This window comes from Leptosomus discolor, chromosome 25, assembly GCF_034619465.1.
Source record: "Leptosomus discolor isolate bLepDis1 chromosome 25, bLepDis1.hap2, whole genome shotgun sequence".
Classification (NCBI taxonomy): Eukaryota; Metazoa; Chordata; class Aves; order Leptosomiformes; family Leptosomidae; genus Leptosomus; species Leptosomus discolor.
The window spans coordinates 3,572,617-3,592,412 of record NC_141415.1 but is presented as its reverse complement, the minus strand read 5'-3'; the positions used below and the strand labels follow the sequence as shown (position 1 = coordinate 3,592,412).

The 19,796-nt window shown below is 57.6% G+C and overlaps 2 protein-coding genes across 2 annotated transcripts; both read right to left on the bottom strand.

Annotated features, from left to right (window-relative positions):
- Positions 1–1,253: 1,253 nt before the first annotated feature.
- Positions 1,254–5,486, bottom strand: AGPAT1 (1-acylglycerol-3-phosphate O-acyltransferase 1). Its single transcript, XM_009952000.2, has 6 exons — positions 5,302–5,486; positions 2,708–2,841; positions 2,240–2,415; positions 2,005–2,100; positions 1,690–1,762; positions 1,254–1,495 (listed from the first exon to the last, which is right to left on the bottom strand). The coding sequence occupies exons 1-6, from the start codon at positions 5,484–5,486 to the stop codon at positions 1,254–1,256; spliced, it is 906 nt and encodes a 301-aa protein (XP_009950302.2).
- Positions 5,487–8,465: 2,979 nt separating this feature from the next.
- On the bottom strand, positions 8,466–12,529 carry PRR29 (proline rich 29). Its single transcript, XM_086478124.1, has 6 exons — positions 12,448–12,529; positions 11,854–11,952; positions 9,969–10,084; positions 8,881–9,056; positions 8,661–8,728; positions 8,466–8,494 (listed from the first exon to the last, which is right to left on the bottom strand). The coding sequence occupies exons 1-6, from the start codon at positions 12,527–12,529 to the stop codon at positions 8,466–8,468; spliced, it is 570 nt and encodes a 189-aa protein (XP_086334250.1).
- Between the last annotated feature and the right edge of the window lie 7,267 nt (positions 12,530–19,796).

Genomic DNA, 19,796 nt, shown 5'->3' with positions numbered 1-19,796 from the left:
CACGGTTTTGCAGAATTTCCTCCAGAATGAGCCAGCCCCCCCTGAGAGCGAGAACAATCCAAACTGCAGTGCTGTGCCCTTGTTTGGCCATGGTTTGCACATGTTATTTGGAGATGGGAGGTGAAGCCTGCCCACCTTGCTCCCAGCACTGGGGACAACGATGCACTGTGTTTCTCCCTGCCCTACTGTCACCCTGGGGTGGCTGGAGAGGAGCTGCTTAGCTGGGAAGCAGCCAGCAGGTGCCCAAAGCCCTGCCTGGCTGCAGGGAACAGGCCAGGGGAGATAGTAGCTGGTGGATGGGTCTGGTTGTGCCATGGTCCAGAGGCCATGGGGAGGTCCCTCCTGCTCCGGGTGGGCATAATCCAGGCACCTCTGCTCTCTGAGGCTTTTGGGCTTTAATGGATGCTCCTCCTGTGCACTTACTGCTTGTCCTTAAGGCAGGGAGAGGTCTACCTCAGGGGCAGACCACCTCAGTGCAACTCTCACCCTGCCACATGCTCCTCACACCGTCCAGCGCTGCACCCCATGGAGAAGCTGTGGTGTCCATAGGGATGCTCTGCATGCAGTGATGCAGGCACCCCACGTGGCTGTAAGGAGACAGAACCCCCTCCCCATGCTCCCCGCAGCACCCGAGGGGCAGGCAGGACACCATGCACACACACCACCAGCTACGGACTGTTTAATCTTGCACTCTTATCTCATAGTTCAGCATCAAGGATGCTCTTCCCACGTGGCAATATCCCCTGGACCTCCTGCCGCCCACCCCCCCATGCCACACACTGCACTCTGGACCCCTCCCCAGAGCTGGCTCCATCTGAACAGCATTGCCAGCTTGCAGGAGCCTCTGGAAGAAGAAACCCAGCAAGCCCCTGGGTGAACCCCTCTGCGAGTCACAGCGTCAGGGGTGGAAAATGGTGCAGCAAACCCCCAGCCCTCTCCCCTACCCACTGTGCAGGCAGGAGCCACCAGGCAGATGAGGATTGCTACAGGGGGCCAGCCACAATGCTGGGTTTGGGGGAGACAGGCAGTGCCCTGGGGAGGGGATGCACAGTCATAGCAAGGGGTTTCTGGGGGCACCTTGCACTGTTTTCGGGGTGCTGCCTGGTCCCCATCATGCACTTCCCTGCTTTCCCTTGTGCCAGGGCACCATCCTGCTCTCACAGGCTGCCAGGGAGGTGGCAGGTCTGGTAGACACATCTGCAGGGGACAAGGGGACACCTCCCTTACGTCCCCAAGGGCCTTGGTCCCTCTGCCTAATTGCTGGTCCAGGTTGTGTCCTGCTCGTACTGCGGGCTGCCCATCCCCCCACCAGCACCAGCCCCAGTGCCACGCGGGAGCGGAGGCTGCTCAGCGTGCTGGTCCCCACAGTGATCTGCAGACATCTCGGTAAGGGCATCAGCCATGGTCTGGCGGACAGTCTCTGTCAGTTCAGGGACATCCTTTGGGGTCAGGCCCTGGGTTTCTACCTTGGGGAGGATTCGGATGGTGCACGTCCCTGGAGAGAGAATGGAAAGGCTGGGGATGCCGCTAGATGAACCCACCAGGAACCAGGTCATCCCACCAGCGTTCTCCACCACCAGCTGCCTCCCCATGCCTCAGTGTCCCACAAAGAGACCTCCAAGCCCCACATGCCTCATGCCCACTACCAGCCCTGCCTTCTGCCAAAGGGGCTTCTTGTCCATCACTTACCAGAAGTGAATTTCTTATCCTTGGAGCTGAAGAAGTCCCAATATGGGGAGATCACCATGGGGAAAATGGGAACCTGTAGCAGATGGAGGGTCAGGGGTGTCCTCCAAACAGACTCCCTCCTGTGGTGGGACTCCAGCTCCTGCCATGCCTCAAGCTTCAGCAGGTCCCCATCCCCTCCCTGGGTCCTGCGCAGCAGGGTGACAGTCCCTGGGGACTGCAGACCCCAAAAGACCCTAATATCCCCCATCCCACTTCCCCAGGGTGCATGCTGACCCCACCCCATCAAAGGCAAGTGGAGGAGGAGGATGGCCTTACCTGAGCCTGCACAGCCAAGTGGAAAGCCCCACGCTTAAAGGGCAGCATGGATTTGTTCTGGTTCCTGGTGCCTTCAGGGAAAATCAACACTCGGAGCTGCATGGGATAGGGAGAGACGTGAGCATGGACCCCAACCAGAGCACCATGGGACCTGCTACGTCAGTCCTCCATGCACGCCCCTATCCCCATTGGAGTCTGCTCCCCGACACCCCCTCTGCTGCCAGCCCTAACTCACATTTTCACACCACATGGTCCTGGCCGTCTGGGAGATGACATCAATTGCATCTGCTCTTTTGTGGCGGTTGATGAAGATGATGCCGCTGAGCCAGCAGGCCCACCCCACGGGGCCCATGTACATGAGCTCCTTCTTGGCGATGGGCACACAGCGGTCAGGAATGACCTCCACCATGCCTGGAGGACGGATGGGAGAGGAAAGGATCCGTCCCTGCCCAGTAGCATCCGAAACCAACCAGCCCTGTGGCTGTAGTGACCTGGCATCATCTTCCATCATCCCAACCCTCTCTCTGCAACACACCCATAGCTCCTGGCCCACCAGCTCTTCTGGCCTATGCCTACCTCACTGCCGTGTACAAATCCTGGTGCTGGCCTCTCTGGGACACCCCCAGGGTGAGCCTGGTCCACCCCTGCAGCACCCCAAAGGCTGCCCATGCAGTGATGAGTCCCCCCTCTTGCTTGCACGTACCCATGAGGTCAAGGGAAGCTTGGTGGTTGCAAACTATCACATAGGGCTCCTTGATGTTCAGTTGCTCTGAGCCCCACACCTGCATCTTGATGCCATAGAAGTGTTTGAGGGGCAGGATCGCGGCACGCAGGAGCCTAGGGCAGAGGAACATGTGGGGAGCAGATTGACACAGAGGAGGGCTGCTTGATTTTTTTCCAGCCCTTCACAATCACTCAGGGACGGATGTGCAAGATGGGCCGGGCTAGATCTGGTCTACATGAGCAAATAGCGTGTCCCAAAGTGGGTTTGTGTTCAGTCTCAGTGATGCTTTGCTTTTCTAAGCACATCTGTAGCCTGCATAGCTCAGAGCTAACCTCGTAACCATCCCCAAGCTGAGACCAGCTGCTGTATCAGTGGCAGAAAGTCTGCATTGGAGCTGCTGGTGAAGAAGAGAGGCCAGCACAAGCTGGTGGGGGGGAAAAAAAAAAAAAAACACCAGATTTTTGATGTCTAGGGATAATGGGAAAGCAAGAAGAGAAGGGATGAGATGATGAGATGTCTGCCTGCAGCCAAGGTGCAAATCATCACATCCCAATGACGACAACAGCCTCTGCCCAGGTGGGCCTCACCCTGATGCTGCCCCACGTGCACAGCTGGATCTGTGTGTGCAGGCTGGAAACCCCGACACCAGGCTCGCAGCCCGCGCTGCAGATACCTAGAGCCAGAGGAGGTGGCTCGTAGCTGAGAGGTGCTGAGCCGTAGATGGGCGAGGACCGAAGATGGACATGCAGAGGAACAGTCTTGAGCCAGACAGGTCTGCAGGGATGGGGATGTCTCCAAGGACTGTCCCTGCAGAGCAGCCAAAGGGCAGCGCTGCAGGCATCAAGTTTTGTGCTGCAGGTGGAGGGGGAAGACAGCAGGGAAGGGAAAACCAGCTCAGCTTCATTCATTAGAGGGAATCACAAAGAATAGCTTCACTGGACCTGCAGTGTTGGGAAGAGATGAAGGTTTCATCTGTGCAGATGGAAGGGGGAGGAAGGACGAGTGGTGTCACCATCCAGGGAGGGTTGGACAGGAAGGGTAACATCAGGATGGCCGTGCCGATGAAGGGTGATGCTCAGTATGAGAATAACGAGAGGAATGGAGGGAGGATGGAGCAACGGGGATTGCAGCACCCACAGTGGAGATAAAAAGCTGGTATGCTTTCAGTGTTGAAATGGGGCACTCTCCAACCTACAGCATGAAGAGCACCCATGCCAGGGTCCACATATGTGGCAGTGACTGGTCCCAGGGAGCCCACAGGGGGCATGGCAGGGGACAGAGCTGTCAGGAAGAGCTCAGCAACCGGGTAGGGATGAGAAGAAGTTTGGGAGGAGAAAGTAGAAGCAGGCATAGAGGGAAAAGTAGGCACGGTGCTTAGAGTGTCCATTGGATCAGAAAACCACCCCCCGTCCCTTGGGAGATGCAGGCTCAGAGATCCCTGTGTCTGCAGAGAAGTAAAACACTTGTGGCAATGCCCCAAAGCCAGGACTAATGTCAGGAATGTGATCCAAGCCGGAGGCTTTGGGATTTGGAGGCTGAGGAGGAAACAGCTGGGCGTGCTGCTCCAGCGGAGGATGGCTGCGAGGTGTCGGTGGGATAAGATAAGGCAGCGTGATTCCCTGCTGCATCACACCAGGTATTTCCACTGAGCCGGAAGCGTTTGCGCCAGTTCTTGGAGCACCTCTGGATGCGTGTGGGTGTGCACAACATTTCTGCACAGAAAGGACGAGGGAGAGAGGCTACACAATGGACTGATAACATCAAACCTCTGACCACACTCCTGCAGAGGGCCCGAAACCCGTCAGCACAAATATGTGATGGCTTGAGCTCAGCAAATATCGCAAGCTCAGACATTTTTCACTCTGACATAATTATATCCCTTCTGGTATGCTATCATGCCCAGGAATCCAGTAACAAGATTGCAACACCCTTGAAAGCAACCAGACCTTCCTCTTGTGTTGCACAGCAACATTATCTCAGCTGCCACCACCCTTGAGCACAGCTGACAGCACCAGCGCACAACTCGCTGGGACATGACTGCGCCATGCCCGACAGCTGATGGCACCGAGACATCCCAAAATCCCTGTGACAAAGCGCGGTCCTGGGGCTCCCGCTGAGCAAGACCTGGCTGCGCTGCCAGGAAGATGGCGACGGGTGTGCATTTGCACCCTGCTAATGATTGTACCTCCAACCTTTGCCAAACCCCCCTGTCACTCACCCAACTGATGACCCCAACTTTGCGATGGCCAAGAATGATCCCTCTTACGCTACTTCATCCTCCAGGGACCAATGATAGTCCCAACCCAGCTGGCCACCTCCATTGTGGCATAACCCTCCCTGGGCATGGCCAGCGCCTCGTCACCACAACACAAGATGCAGATGCACCCTTCATTGCCACATGGACATGACCACAGCCCTCCCTGTGGCCCCAGATCTCAACCACCGGGTGTAACACGGCTGTGGGTATGACCAGAGCAGGAGAGAGCGTGTGTCCACAAGACCACATGAACTCCTCCATCGCAGCCAAGCCCCAGCATCTCCACGTCAGAAGCACATCCCCAGGCCATACTCACTTCATGTTCTCCACAGAGCGTCCCCGAAGAGCCGCAAAGGGGCACAGGAGGGTGGCCACGGCCACGATCCAGCAGTTGAAGAAGGCCACCTTGAAGTAGTAGTGGAAGGTGGCGTTGTACCGGTAAAGCAGCAGGGCTGCCAAGGGGAGGAGGAGCAGCAGCCCGTTGAGCAGGACCACTTCCATCGTGCTGCCCCAGCGGGAGGGTGCTGGGGAGCTCAACCCGCATCCCCAGGAGCAGGGCGAGTGGAGCAGGGGATGCTGCGGAGCGTGGCAGGTGAATCAGATGTATCAGCAGAGCAACGTGTGGGCGTTTGGGGCTGGTCCAGGGGAAGGTGCTGTGTGTGTCTCACCCTTGAGGATGAGGCTTGAGGATGGACTGACTCAGACAGGAGGCAGGCTACCCCATCAAGGGTGGAGAGTGGTGGTGAGTCAACGCCGGGGACCCTGGGTCACCCAAGGTGTCACTGATGATAAGTGCCCTCCTGGGCTGTTAAAAGCCATTGCAGTACCTCCGACTTGATGCAATCAGGTCTGTTGCCCACAAAAGCGTCCATGCTCTGGGTACCTCCGCTGGCCACAGCCCTTGGGAAAGGGGAATCTCAGCTATTAGGGACAGTGGGAGCTGGTTCTCGTCCGTGCCCATCACTCTGGCAGGGCTTGTCATCGATTCCTGTTGGCATCGTGGCTAATCCCCAAACCTCACCCTGCAGAGATTATTGGAAAGTATCTCCCTGCTGCTCTCTGCCCGAGTCTGCAGCAGGCACGTGGTGCTAGTGCTCCCCATTTCTCTGCTTGCCCCAAATTTGGGCCGCAGGAATCCCTCTGCCTTTCCCCTGCCAAGGCCCAGCATCTATCACCAAGGTCCAAGCAATGCCACAGGAGTCTGAGCCCTGAAAACCCCCCCCCCCGGCTCCCACCCTGGGCTGAAGGAGACGCCAGCCCTCGCCCCAGTTGGCAGCCAGGGGCTGCATTGCGTTAGGTGTTTACATAGGTGCAGTTACAGCTCAGGGCTGTAATTAGCCTCTCCTTCCCCTCTGTTGTTTCCGCAGCGAGCGCACAGGATCCAGGCCAGCTCTGGGTTGCCCTGCAGAAACTCTGGTCTTGCTTTTAAAAGCAAGTGCTTGTCATTGCAGAGATAACTCTGGCCTGGTCTCAGTCACCAGCAGCATCTCCCAGTCTGGCTGTTCCACACCCCAAGCCCTGCCAGGGACATCCGCATGCTGCTGCCCGGACCCATCAGTTGGTCTCTGACCCTTGGGGCAGGAGCCTGTGAGCAGAGAGCTCCATTTGTGCCTTCCCCTTACAACCCCACCAGCACTCTGGGGCAAACCGTCCCATTATACCATGCTGGAAGAGGCATCACACCACCTGGGTCAAAGCCAGCAGCCCTGCCCCTCATCTGACACGACCTGCCTTCAGCAAAATCACTCTGCATCTCCCCTGCTCCGTTCCTCTCCATGCCCATGGCTGCTCTTTCCCCCCATACCTTCTCCTTGTCCCTGCTGATGTGGGTGCAAGCAGATGCCTTTGGGCTCCTGGCTGTGTGATGCTCTCCATGCTGTCAGCTGAAGGGTGCCCCGGTTCAACCAGTGTGACCCAGACAGGGCTCCAGGGGTTACTTCCACTGTGGGTATTGCAATCCCCATTGCTTCATCCTCCTGTTCCTGTCATTATTCTCATATTTAGGCTAAGACTGGGTCATAGCTTGAGCCCACCCTTCCTGTCCATCCCATCCCCAGGTGACTCCTCTCCTCCTTCTTCCCTTTCTGTCTATATGGATGTGGAAACCTTCATGCACCAGCCTGGTTCCCCACCAAACTCAGCGCAGATCTTGGATGGTCTCCTTCACTTTTGTTCTTGCTTCTCTGCCCAGCCAGTCTCACAGCCTCCTGGGCTGCTCCCAGCTGGAGATGTGCCTTCATGCCACAACCCGACATGGCTCTCTTGCTCCATGCTGGGGAGCTTCTTCTCCAGTTTCAGCAGGAGCCAGGCTGAGCTTCGCTGCAGGGGAAGATCTGCCTGTGCCAGAGCACGGCTCAGTCCTGGGATGGGGGAGATAAACCCTCCTTGCCATAGGGACGCGACAAGAGAGACAAGGCAGTCCTCATGCCCAATGGGGGCAGAAGGAGGGGATTTAAGGTGCAACTGCCTAGGCACCATCTTTCTGCATGCTCCGAGCTCCACATGACCACCAGCCTTGAAGTCTCCTGCTAGGAGCTCTGCGCTTAAGGCAAAGCCTCCTGACAACTAGCCTGTAACCACGCTGGGTCAGAGCAGGGCTGTCACTCCTAAGTGGGGTTGGGGAGACAGCAGAGGCAGGGGACAGCTTCCAGCACCCAAAATGCATCTGTCCCCACTTCCCCTTTCTTTCTGGTGAGCAGAGGGGACACCGAATCCATGACCACCCCTTTCCAGGCTGTTGCCCCGATCACATCCCCACCAGAAGCGAGACACAGGCCAGATCCAGCTTTCCCAATACTGTGCTCAGCCAGGAGCATCCCCCCTCTGCTTGCAGCACCAACCTTCCGCAGCTCCCCGCGTTGCCCCAACACCCACTGATACACCCCTCCCACCAGGTGCAAGAGGCTCACACCCCCCCCCTCACACCCACAGTGTGGAGGAAGCCCTGCATTCAGGCACAAAGCCAACAGTCTGGGTAATTACAGATGCTTAATTAGTGACAGCAGGACGCTTTCTTAACAAAGCAAATTAATTACAGGCAATGTGCTGCATTGAGATCTGAAGGGACTAATGAAGACCAGGACCACCTGGGCTGGCATCACTCGCCTCCTCCACAGCACAGCTCGTGCCGCAGAGTTGTCCTGGCTTGGCAGAGACACGTTGTCCAGCCAGGACTGGGATGTCACACCTAACCTGCTGGAGGTGAGCCCTCTGCAGAGCATGGAGATAAAACCTGTCCCTGTTTGGGGCCATGCTGTCACCTGGGGTTTGGTGACAGGCTTCGTGACACCCTCTGCGTTGGGGTGGCCTGCGGGAAGGAAGCAAATATGCCCAGCAAAGTGCACTGGGTACATTCACTTCCTCCCTGCAAGCCACCCCAAAACTACGTGTATCATGGAGCACTCAAGCTCAGCACCTGCAGGATCTTCTGGGGTTGAGGGCTGGGACATGCAGCAGAAGCCATCTTGGGAAGCACGGAGCTCACAGCCTCTCCACCATGTCATAGTACTCTGTGGAGAGAAAAGGGGACCTGGAGGATGTGCAAGGGCCACCCCCAGGACCCGATGGAGGGAGGGAGCAGGGAAGGTTCAGCCTCTGACCAGGGGCTGCCCATTTGGTGCACGCTTGAGGGCAAGATGTTCCCCACTGAAGGACATGGTGAGAACGTGCCCTTACCTGATGCTGGTGGGACATCGGCTCCCACGGTCCCCGTGGCACTAGGGGGTGGAGGCGGGGGCACTGCGCTGCCGGAGAGGAGCAAGGACAGGAGTAAGTGCCAGCCTGGCATTGCCCCTCGTGTCCCAGCTTGGGCTGGACATCCTGTTACCCCAGGGACCACAGGTACACGCACGCAGCCCCGCACTGGGTGGCACAAAGCAGGACCCTCGTTACTCACACCTCCCCATCCTCAGCTAATGAGCTTGTGCCCAGGTACCGCACAGCCGCCGGTCGCCGATCCTGTGCTGGGACTGGCCACGCCAGGATAGGAGCAGGACCAGGGTAGGGGACATAGTGATGGTGGAAAACCACAGCCTCCTCTTCCTCTCCCGTCTGCAAAGGCACCGCCATCGCCTGCAGGGAGGAACAAAAGGCAGGGCTGTGCCGGGCCCCTTTCGCAGCCGTCTGCCTGGGGAGCTGCTCCCCAAAGCACCAGCAAGAGGGTTCCCACGGAGCTGTGCTTGGCTGTGATGCCACCAGCACGGCGCGGCTCTCCCGGGGTCTGGCTGGGTGGGCTCGATCCCACAGAATGCCCGCGGTCAGCCAGCGTGGGAACCCGGCTCATGGGGACGCAGGGAGGTGGCAGCCCCGCGGATGGGACCTCCAAACGCTGCTGGGAAAAGCCCCTTTGATCCGGCTGCTGAGACGTGACAGTCAGGGTCTGGTCTTGGCCAGTAGTGAACTGGTGGGCGCTGGGTGGGTGGCACGGGAGGGTGCATGCCGAGAGATGCCAGCTGGCAGCGAGCAAGGCAGCTGCCCACAGCCCAGCTCTCGCCCCTGCCGAGAAGGCAGTATTTGTTTCCCCTCACAGACATGAAATGTTTAATATGATTTTGGTTCAAGATGGACTTTTAAATTAAATCCTTTGCAGAGCCATCCTGCCTAACAAATAGGGCTCAGCCTTGCTGCTCGGCCACCGCAGCCCACTGCTGCACCCTGCCCACGCTGCAGCACGCAGGGAGGGTCCTGGCTCATCCCAGCTGGGCTAAGTCTCCTCCAAGCACCCTGGATGAGATCTGTGCTGGCAGAGCTGGGGGGTCAAACAAACACAAAAAGCCCCAAAACCCCAAGGGGCTGCAGAGCCTGGACTGAGCTGGGCTGAGACCACCCAGCTTTTGTGCCTAGAGGGCTCCCATGCTGTACCAAAGCAGGCCACGGTCACCCCGGTCTCCTGAGCAGCTCTGGAAAGGTCCCTCTGCCCACCTCTTTGGTCCTTTTGGCCCTTTGGTCCCCTGGTCCTCTGGTCCCAGCAGCCCTAACCCTTACCTGGGCAGTGTCTGGGGATGGCCCAAACCCGAAGGACGTCAGTGCCGACACAGCCAGGCTGTTCATCACCACCTGGTGCATTTGGGAGTTTTGAATCATCATCAACTCGATTAAATCTGCCAGAGAGTAAGGGGCTGTGCATCAGAGCAAGGGCATGAGAAACGCAGCCATGGGATGAGTGCCTGGGATGGGGCGGCACCATGTGCCCAAGCAGTGGGATCTAAGCCAGACTCCCCCCACCCCAATTTGGAAGGCCCATGTGGCATTTAAAAATTATTTTGCTTGGATAAAGCTTTAAAATAGCCATATTTCAGCCTTTTCTTCTCTGCAAATGTGATTAAACATCTGGTCTGGCTTGCTGAAGGCTGCTCACAAAAGGTGATTAGTGGTGCTGGAGGCATCAGACTTACCACCCATTTGGAGGAGAATTGCTCTGGTCCTGGCAGCACTTAGCAGCTTGGCAAGCTTCTGCCTTGGCACCAGGCAGCAGAGCTGGTGTCCTCGGGGTGTCACCACATGGGGAGCACGCCAGGGTCAGCTCTGCTTTGCACCACATCACGCATGGGGGGAGCTCAGAAACCCCCTAAGGAGGCAGGAGCTGGGGCTGGACCACAGGGCCTGATCCCATCTCCATTCCCAGAGGCAAGCAACTACAGAGCTGTGTCCAGGCGAGGAGCAGGCTGGGGATGCTCGGTGCCTCCCCAGCTCCTGCTGGGTGAGGAGCTGGGACCCAGGGTGGCCGTGCACATACAGGTTATCACCCCAGTCCCTTTGGCTGGATGCCCAAGCTGCAGGGCAGCTGCTGAGGGCCATCCAGCTGCCGAGGAAGCACGGTGTCTGGCTCTGCATCCCCACTAAAGCATCTGCATTTGCCACGGGTGTGAAGTTCCCCTGCAAAATGCCTGTAAGGGGCTGCCTCTGAGATCCTGCAGGCTTTCTGCCTGAGACCTGTGAGCCCCCGTTAGCTGGAGCCTGGGTAAAACACAGTTTAGGCATCCCCCACGCCTCATGTGCCAGATCCCAAAATGCTTTCACAGCTGCAGGGATGGGCTTCCAGGGCACCCATGAGGCAGCTCCACCCCAGTGAGGAGCATTGCAGCACAACGCAGGAGGTGGCCGGAGCCGGAGCTGTGAGGAGGGAGCAGGCCAGCAGCCAGGCATTGAACTGGGAGGAGAAATCATGCGAAGGGCTGGCAGCTCTTAATGGGTCCCACCCGTCCCACTGGAAAGGCAGCCAGCTCCACCACAGGGCTGCAAGGGGCTGGGGTCTCCGTTTTCTTTCCACACTGATTTTCAGTGTGCCCTTTCCTCCATGTATTTTTAAAGTCAGCTCAACCTTCCCCCCTCCCTGCAATGCTGCACAGCTTCGCCCATGGCATGTCCAAGGGACCACAAACACCCCTGTCTCTGCTGTCTGCTCCCCGAGTCCAGATTGCTGGATCTTGTGCTGCACAGGGTTGGGTGAAGCCCCTGTAGTTGGTCTTTGCTCCTGCTTGCACGTCCCACGGGCTCTGGAGCTGGCTGTGTCCCTCTCTGGTCCCACCTAGTGTAGCCAAGGAGCCTGTATCACCCTGACTTTCCCTAGTTATGGTCCCTACACCCACGTGAAACGGGGTTTTGGTTAGCAAAGACAAGTGGATTTCAAAAAACAGTCCAAAACCCCTGGCTAAAGCCAGCCCAGACTTCAAGGTTGATAAAACCACAAAAAATCGCATCCCATCAGGCAAAGCAGCCATCAAAGCATGGTGTGGCCAGCCCTGCGAGGCTGCGGAGGGTGGGCACAGCCCCCCTGCCTGCCCCTCATCCTGAAAAGGCTGGCAAAAAAGAAGAGGATGAAGTTAAGCTGGTTTTAACGCTGACCTCTACGACACCTACTGTCACGCACCTCCCCGGACATGCTGGGGTCTGGTAGCAGGGACCAGGGCAGCTGTGGTCCCGGGAAGCTGCTGGAGGATCATCACCGGCTGCTGGGGCACGGGCACGGCTCCCTGGGGAGATTGCTGGGGCCGGAGCTGAAAGGCAGGAGGGGAAGGAAAACCACAGGGATCTCCCACTCTTGGTTTAATTTAGCGCCCTGTTAGAGCAGCAGGCAGGGAGGAGAGGGGATGGGAGCTGGTGGCGGGGAGGAGAGCAATGCTGGCCCTGAGGGGAGCAGGGATGAGAGCCTTGGAGGAGGGGGTAGCTTGCACTGACCCCTATCTTTCCGGGGGTGCAGCCCTGCAAGGCTGGATGAACTGCACGCCTGGCAAGTCCCCACCCCTGGGGACATGTCCCTGTGCAGCAGTGGCCTTCCTGGGGTCCCAGGGTCTGCAGGGAGCAGGGAGGCATTCTGCAAAAAGCAGTTTTGCTGCCCCAAACCCCCAGTGCCCAACCAAAATCCTGACCCCAGCCCCTCTCTCCTCCCACTCCATCCCATTTTCCCCGCCCTCGTGAGCCTTCACTATCCCATAAATCCAGAGACAGAACCACTCTCCAGGGCTTACCCCGTGCGGGATGATGTAGGTCCCTGCTGGGGTGTCCCCCCAGACCCCATGGGGGTCCCCTGGTGCCCCCACCTCCATGGCTGGGGCAGGCACACGGGCGATGGGGCGAGCAGCGCTGCAGCAGGCAGCAGGGCTTGTTGCTATAGCTGCTGGGGCCAAACAAACCCTCCCCGGAGGTTTGGCCGGCAGAGAAACATCCCTGGGCTGGTTTTCCCCGCAGTGTTTCCCCAGAATAACCCCCCCGCTGCAAAAGGCTGTGGGGCAGGGTTGGCTCGTGCCCCCCTGATGCTATTTCTGAGCCTGCAGGACTACCTTCCCCACAGGGATGCGAGCTGGGAGCAGGGGCCTGCAGGTTTAGCCAAGCCCTGCTACTGGTCCCAGTGCTGGGGCTGCTCAGCCCCACTGGCAGCACCTCACAGCTTATGGCTTGGGGATTTTTCCTAAAATCCCAGGTCCCAGTGCCCTGTGGTCTCTGCATGTCCCATCCATTGCAGCCGGTGGGATACGGGTCTGGTCCTGCCCCGTGGCTCGTGCTCTCAGTGCCTCTGTTTTCCAGTCTCTGGGGCTGCATTTCTGAGCTGGAAGATATCTGGGGATACTGAACCCAAACACAGCTGCCCTGGGACAGAGCAAAGGTCTCCCAGCTGGGGGATAAGAAGGAAAAGATGCGTCCAGCGTTCCCTGCTACCTTCTCCTGGGCTTTGGCCATCTGGGGCTCTGGGACATCCCGAGCCAGAGGCGATCCTGTCTTTAACAGCCTTTTCCTTGCTGCATACGCCTTGCTGGGCCCAGGTGAACTTTCAGCAGCCGCAACACCCGGTAGCAATGAGATCTGCAGTTTAAGGGCCGTTGCCTTGTGTTGTCTTCAAGCCTGCTGCCAGGTCACCTCGGGAAATGGGAAAACAAGGATGGGGAGGGGGCTGGTGGGATGCACTTTCCCATCAGAGCAGTTCATTCCTCTCCACACTGCCTCTTTGATTGGGACTTATTGAAAGGTCCTTTCAGGTGCTGGCAGAAAGTGCCTGGAGGGGCCGGGAGGCAGCTGCAGCTCATCCCTCTGAGGCCCTCAGGGACATTGGAGCAAACATGGTGGGGTGTTTTTTGCAGGGATTGTTGGGAGACAGGTCTGAGTGAGAGTCTGAGATAGCTTTGGATGTCAGGCTGGGATCGGATCAACGAGGCTTTGCGGTGCCTGCTGTCCGATGGAGGCATCCCCGCCTGTGCAGCACAGGTTTGGGGTCTCCGTTGGTGCAGACAGAAGGTCCTTCCATCCCATGGGATGTCCTCTTGCAGGTCCTCCGAGGCAACATGCCCCCATGAACGACCACAGCGCAGTAGCCGGGGACATCGCGCAGCCCTGCCAGTGCCACCTGAGGTCTGGTCCCCAAGATGCCCATGGCACAGCACCGAGTCCCCTGTGTCTGACCTCCAGCCTCATGGGCCACTTCTGCAGGGATGCAACAGCTGGATTTCCCCCATGGAAACCCAGGCAAGACTTAGCATGAGCATGAATCGATTGCACCAGAGCCTGGCTCCAGCTTGCTGCTCTCCCCTACCCCGAGTGCCTCCCAGGATGCTCGCAAGGGGATTTGTGTCCAGCAGACCAAAACCAGCTCATGTTTTCTGCTTCTCTCCCCCCGGCCAGAACACCCTGTGTGTCCGAGCTCATCTCAGGGATACGCTGCAGCTGGGAACGGTACGTCTGCACAAAATATTTAAGCCCCAGCAAACCCATTGCAATGAAAAACCACTTTTTTGCCCAAAACAACCCAGCTTCCCATGGGTCTCAGGTATCTTTCCTCCACCTCCATCCCCAGGCTGCTCCGTTGGGTGATTATTTCCAGCAATGTTACATCCAAAATCTGCCGTCCACCAATAGCGCACATCTGGGAACTTTTCCCAAGAACCCAGCCTGCAGCCAGCCCTGCTCACCAAGCAGGAACAGATCTCTCCAAAAACTCTTATTCTACCCCAAAAATGTCACTGGAGACACCCCCAGATGCCAGGGGAGGAGCGCTCCGAGGCCAGCTGCCTTAGCCCCCAGCTGTTGGCTCCAGTCGGGCTATTTTCTGCTTGATTAGATTTTGCTCTGTGTTCCTAATTTCTCCAAGCCCCCCCGGATTATTTCTCTGCCTTTTGTTATAACTCCCAAATTCCCATTATTTGCACATTTAATTACTGTGCTGATTACCCCCTGCTTCTGGCACAGCCTGCATTGCTCTGAACAGAGCCCGGGTGTCAGTCTTGCTGGTGCTGATATTGTTCTCATCCGTAGGAAGGATTCAAGCGCCTGGGCAAAGGGCTGAACAGGGTAAGGAAACCTTCTGCTAGCGGTGGGACAACAAGGGCGGCAGGGGACCTGCTCTGAATGTCCTCAGGCCCCTCATGGCAGCCTGAGCCCCTTTGGGGGTGTTGTTAGCTGCCCTCCTGCATGGAGGATGAAAGGGAGAGGGAGAGGGAGGAGGGGAGGGGAGGGGAGGGGAGGGGAGGGGAGGGGAGGGGAGGGGAGGGGAGGGGAGGGGAGGGGAGGAGAGGAGAGGAGAGGAGAGGAGAGGAGAGGAGAGGAGAGGAGAGGAGGAGAGGAGAGGAGAGGAGAGGAGAGGAGAGGAGAGGAGAGGAGAGGAGAGGAGAGGAGAGGAGAGGAGAGGAGAGGAGAGGAGAGGAGAGGAGAGGAGAGGAGAGGAGAGGAGAGGAGAGGAGAGGAGAGGAGAGGAGAGGAGAGGAGAGGAGAGGAGAGGAGAGGAGAGGAGAGGAGAGGAGAGGAGAGGAGAGGAGAGGAGAGGAGAGGAGAGGAGAGGAGAGGAGAGGAGAGGAGAGGAGAGGAGAGGAGAGGAGAGGAGAGGAGAGGAGAGGAGAGGAGAGGAGAGGAGAGGAGAGGAGAGGAGAGGAGAGGAGAGGAGAGGAGAGGAGAGGAGAGGAGGGGAGAGGAGAGGATTTGGGGGTGTTTCGCACGAGCTCACACAAAACCAGGGAGGTTTTCCTGAGCCAACCCAAGCGCAAACCAAGTGTGGATCCAATGTGACTCACAAACACGACGCATCTCACGCAGCGTTGCAGGACAGGGCACAGGCTGGGCGCTCAGCTATGGGCAGGGCTGTGCTTGGCTGCAGCCTGTCACCATGACTTGTCCCTTTTTACGTCCCCCAGCACATCTGTCAGGCGGAGAGAAGGTCTGAGCACCAGTGGGAGAGAGGGAGCAGGAGATGTGGGCACCGCTCGCCCACCCGTGCATGTCAGCCCAGCTCTTAACCTGCTTTAAAGCACAGCATCGTGGAACTAGGGCTGCAGATACCAGAGCAGGGGCAATCCCTGCCCAGGCTGTGTGGGTGAGCAGGAGGACCGACGGCCAGGTGATGGACGGGTGCTGAGTGGCACCATAAGCGCTGGCCAGGAAAGCACCGTCTGGGCACAGGGAAATGGAAGCGTTGAGGCACGTGGGATGGGGACAGAGAAAGGCAGCCGCGGCTGTGCTGTCCCCAGGAGACTGCCAAGAGACACCTTTCACAGGTAGAGATGACCGTCTGGCTGGAGATACCACCTCTTCTCACCGAGGAGGTGGGGTAAGGACCCTTATCAGCCAACTCATCTACACTGGGGAGAAGCGATAGCCCAGGACCGGTTTATGCTCCCCATCTCAGCGTGTTTGGTGATGGCACATAAGCCATCCACATGCACATCATAGAAAACTGGAGTTCAGGAGGGATCAGAGGATTATAAAGTTCTGGTGGGGATGGACCCTGCTGTCCCCAGTAAGAGCCACCTTGCCCCTAGACTGAGATATGTGCCAAGAGACACCCTGAGGATGCTCAGCAGATCATTTTACTAGCAGCACTCACTTTGGAAGCTCTTGATCCCCTCTGTTACTGTAAGTCTGGGATTTTTTGTTCTGGAAACCCTTTCCTAAATCTTCACCCTAAATCAAACCCAACGCCGAGGAACTCAGCCCCATCCTCCGGTTAGGCAGAGGGTGGGCTTCGCCAGAAGCTTTGCTTTGGGCCATGGTCGGGACCAAGGCACTGGTCCTGAAACAAGGTCAGTCCCCTCTGTCACCACCTTGGACACAAACCCAACATCTACACCATGTAGGTGCAACCAGATGCCACAGCACCAGCCAGGAGCAGGGGGTGATCCAGCCCCTCAGACACACGTGATGCTCTCTCTGCGTGGGTCTCAGCTTGCAATGAAAGCTTATCATCAACAAGCTTTGGCAAATTAGCCAAGCAGCAGAGCAGGAGTAGCTGGGGTGTGATGGTGGCCGTCAGACCGGGAACACCAGGACGGTGATGCATCAAGTCCAGATGAGCTGTGCTCTGATACTGCCCGGCAGCAATGACTCGCTGAGCTGCCCTCCGAAAACTGCAGGAGAGCAGTGAGGTGACAGCGCATCCCTTGTGCCATCCCCCTTCCCTGGGGACAATTTGGAGCTGGAGAGATTCCTGAAGTCAGGAAACACATGCAGGAGGCAGCAACCTTGCCTAAGACTCATCAAAGATGAAGTAAGTATGACTGAGGCAATACATCCTCCCATAATCACTGCTGGCTCCTAAGGGGTATAAAAAAATCAGTCCAAAACCCAGTTTGTCATTGCACACGAAGACAAACCCTGGATATGGAGCGGCAGCTTGGCAGCCACTGGCCCCTGTGCTCTGCATCACGCTGTCACACACAGCCACTCCAGCGCACACCTCTTGGGGATGCTCTGTGGGTCCAGGAGCGCGAGTGGGTGAAAACGTCTAATTTTGAAAACTAACTACAAAAAAAATTACCACTTTCCCCTTCCAGGAGGTCTCGCGCTGCTGGTGCTTTGAGCCCCGTCCACCCTGAGCCATCATCCAGTGGTCTCCTCTTACTCTGAATCTCCCTCCGCAGACCGTTTCCTTCCACAGAGCCTAAAATGAAGCAAGAGGTTGCTGGTGAGGGCTGGGGACACCCCAGTTCTTTGCCGTAAGGTGGGATGGAGGTGACACCATTCGTCATTTCCAGCCCTTGGTAAATGAGCGTTTGCCGCTTGCAAAAAGATTACTGCGAGTGACTTCATTTGCTTTGGAAACGGCTGAGTCATTTGTAATTACCGACGTGCACCAGCAGCAATCCTGGCGCTGGCGTTGGATCAGCAGGAGTGCCCGAGGCCTGAGGGCAGCCTCCGGGGAGCTTCCCTGGGGCTTTGGCACAGACGCGGAGCTCCACGGTCACTGTTCCCTGCCACCTACGGCTGTGCACGCCCGTGGTGCTACACCAAAGCGACGTGCCAGAGGCAAATCCTCCCATCCCGTCCCCTCCAGCCAGCCACCACCATCCCCATGACTGTCACCGTTGCACACCCGTATGCTGGTCCAGGTGAGGAGCCCAGAGGGGCTGGAGGGTCCCGGGCTGGCCAGGATTTGCAATGCAGTGAGTTTGACCTCATTTATTTTCCACTTGCTGCTCCAAAAGAGAGCATGGCCCTCATGCCAGCAGGGCCGGGCAGGTCACCCAGCACCAGGCAGGAGACAAGCCACCATCATCTGTCCCAGCTCATCTTCGCTGGAGGAAGGGCAGGACCAGCTTGGGAAGGCGGAGGTGGTTGGGCATCACCTGAGGGGTCCCCACTGCTCCCCGTTGCACCCCCCATCAGACAGGGTGCTTGCTGGGGAAGGGAAGAGCAACGTTTGCACGCTTTGCAAACCTCACCTGGCCTTTCCCACCACGGGGACCAGACTGGCCACCTCCGAAACTGGGCTGCTCCCTTCCAGCGACCAGCTGGGGATGGGACCTTCCAGTCGATTTGCCACCAGATGGCACCAAACAAACTGGCCTTGAGGGGACACGCTGGGTCGGTCGGGGCCACTGGCACCCCCAAACCAGACCTCGTCCCCCATCTCCCCATTCCTCTGCCTGCCACCTTGGCCAGCAGCAGCCAGAGCTGCCTGCGCTGCCCATGGGGTGATGCAGCCGGCTTGGGCACGGGGTTATTTGCACGGGGTCTTGTTTTATTTGGTTTTAGCAGCATCTGATAAGGCACCCTCCCACTGCGTGTTTATATGCTGCTGGAAAATTAAGTTATTAAGATTGGGTGTTTGCATTTCAGTGGAAACCATTAGATGGTAATGAGTCTGGCCGGATCTCGGCAGCCTTTTGTGTCAACATAACCACAGGTTCAGCCTTTGCCAGTCTGCGCCTCTGAGAGCAGCATCGGTCACCCCCAATAATGTCAAACAAATGCTTTTAAAAATGAAGGACCTAGCTGTTTTATTTGCATTTTGGGGGGGTATTTCGTTTACATAGCAATTCTTATTGAGGTCTTTGAACGGCAGAGCAGCAGCAGCGGTTCATTCATCGGCTTCGCATTTCATTACGAGAAGTTATGGAAGAAGCAGCTAACGTGATCTGCTGCCTTGCTGGGAAATGGTAATGACGTAGGATTACTAAAATTAGCAACATAAATGGTTCACCCTCCTCCCGGCCCAGTATAAAGCGCAGTGCAGCCCACCCCACCCCTGCCCCTGCCCCAGCCCTCCACCCTTCAGCCAGGGCCTTTGGGGCCATTTTCAGCCCCTCCTTCCACCATTGCCCACACCTGAATTGTTTCGGTGAGGAGGATTTTGGGTGGTCCAGAGGTGCAAGGCTGGATCTTTAATCCCAAGAGATTATCATGGCCACCTTCCCTGTGCTCTTGGGTTTCCTCCTTCTTCCTTCATCCCTTCTGCCCTCCCTGCTTTGTCACTAAAAGCATTAAAATGGTGACATTTGCATCAAAATTCCCCTTGCTAAAGGGGCTGGGGCTTTCTAGCGCAGAAAATTATAAAACTATGTATTTATACATATATATATAAGGAGAAGACCCCCAGTGAGGGTCTGGGGGTCCGCAGCTGGCCCCAAGGGCAGACCCATCCCTGGGCATGGCTGGGAGGGACGCTGTGCTGGGTGGTTTGTGCTCAGGGAGGTGTTTGTCCATCAGGGGTTGCTCCTGCTCTGGGGGTCCACCAGCACCCCCTCTGCTCTGCTGCTGTTTGGTACCGAGGTTACAGCACCCAGCGTCCTGGTAGCACCAAACCACCAAAATCACGAGCTCAGCCGAGACCAAAAACCTCGCTTGGGGCAGAGTTAAGGTTCTCTTGCAGAGCTGCGTGCTGCCTGCCAGACATCAGCGCCCATCCTGGGCCTTTCTGGGTACACGGTGTGTTTTGGGAAGGGGCTCTGGGTGTCCCAGACAGGAGAGGCAGGAGGTGAGCAGGCAGGATGCGGCTGGGGACGGGGACGGGCAGCGCTGCCTGCCATGCTGGGGCCGGCAGAGCCTTCTGTGCAGGCAGGGCTTGAAGGACCATCACTGCCCCCACCCCATGAGCATGCATGTGTCCAGGCATGC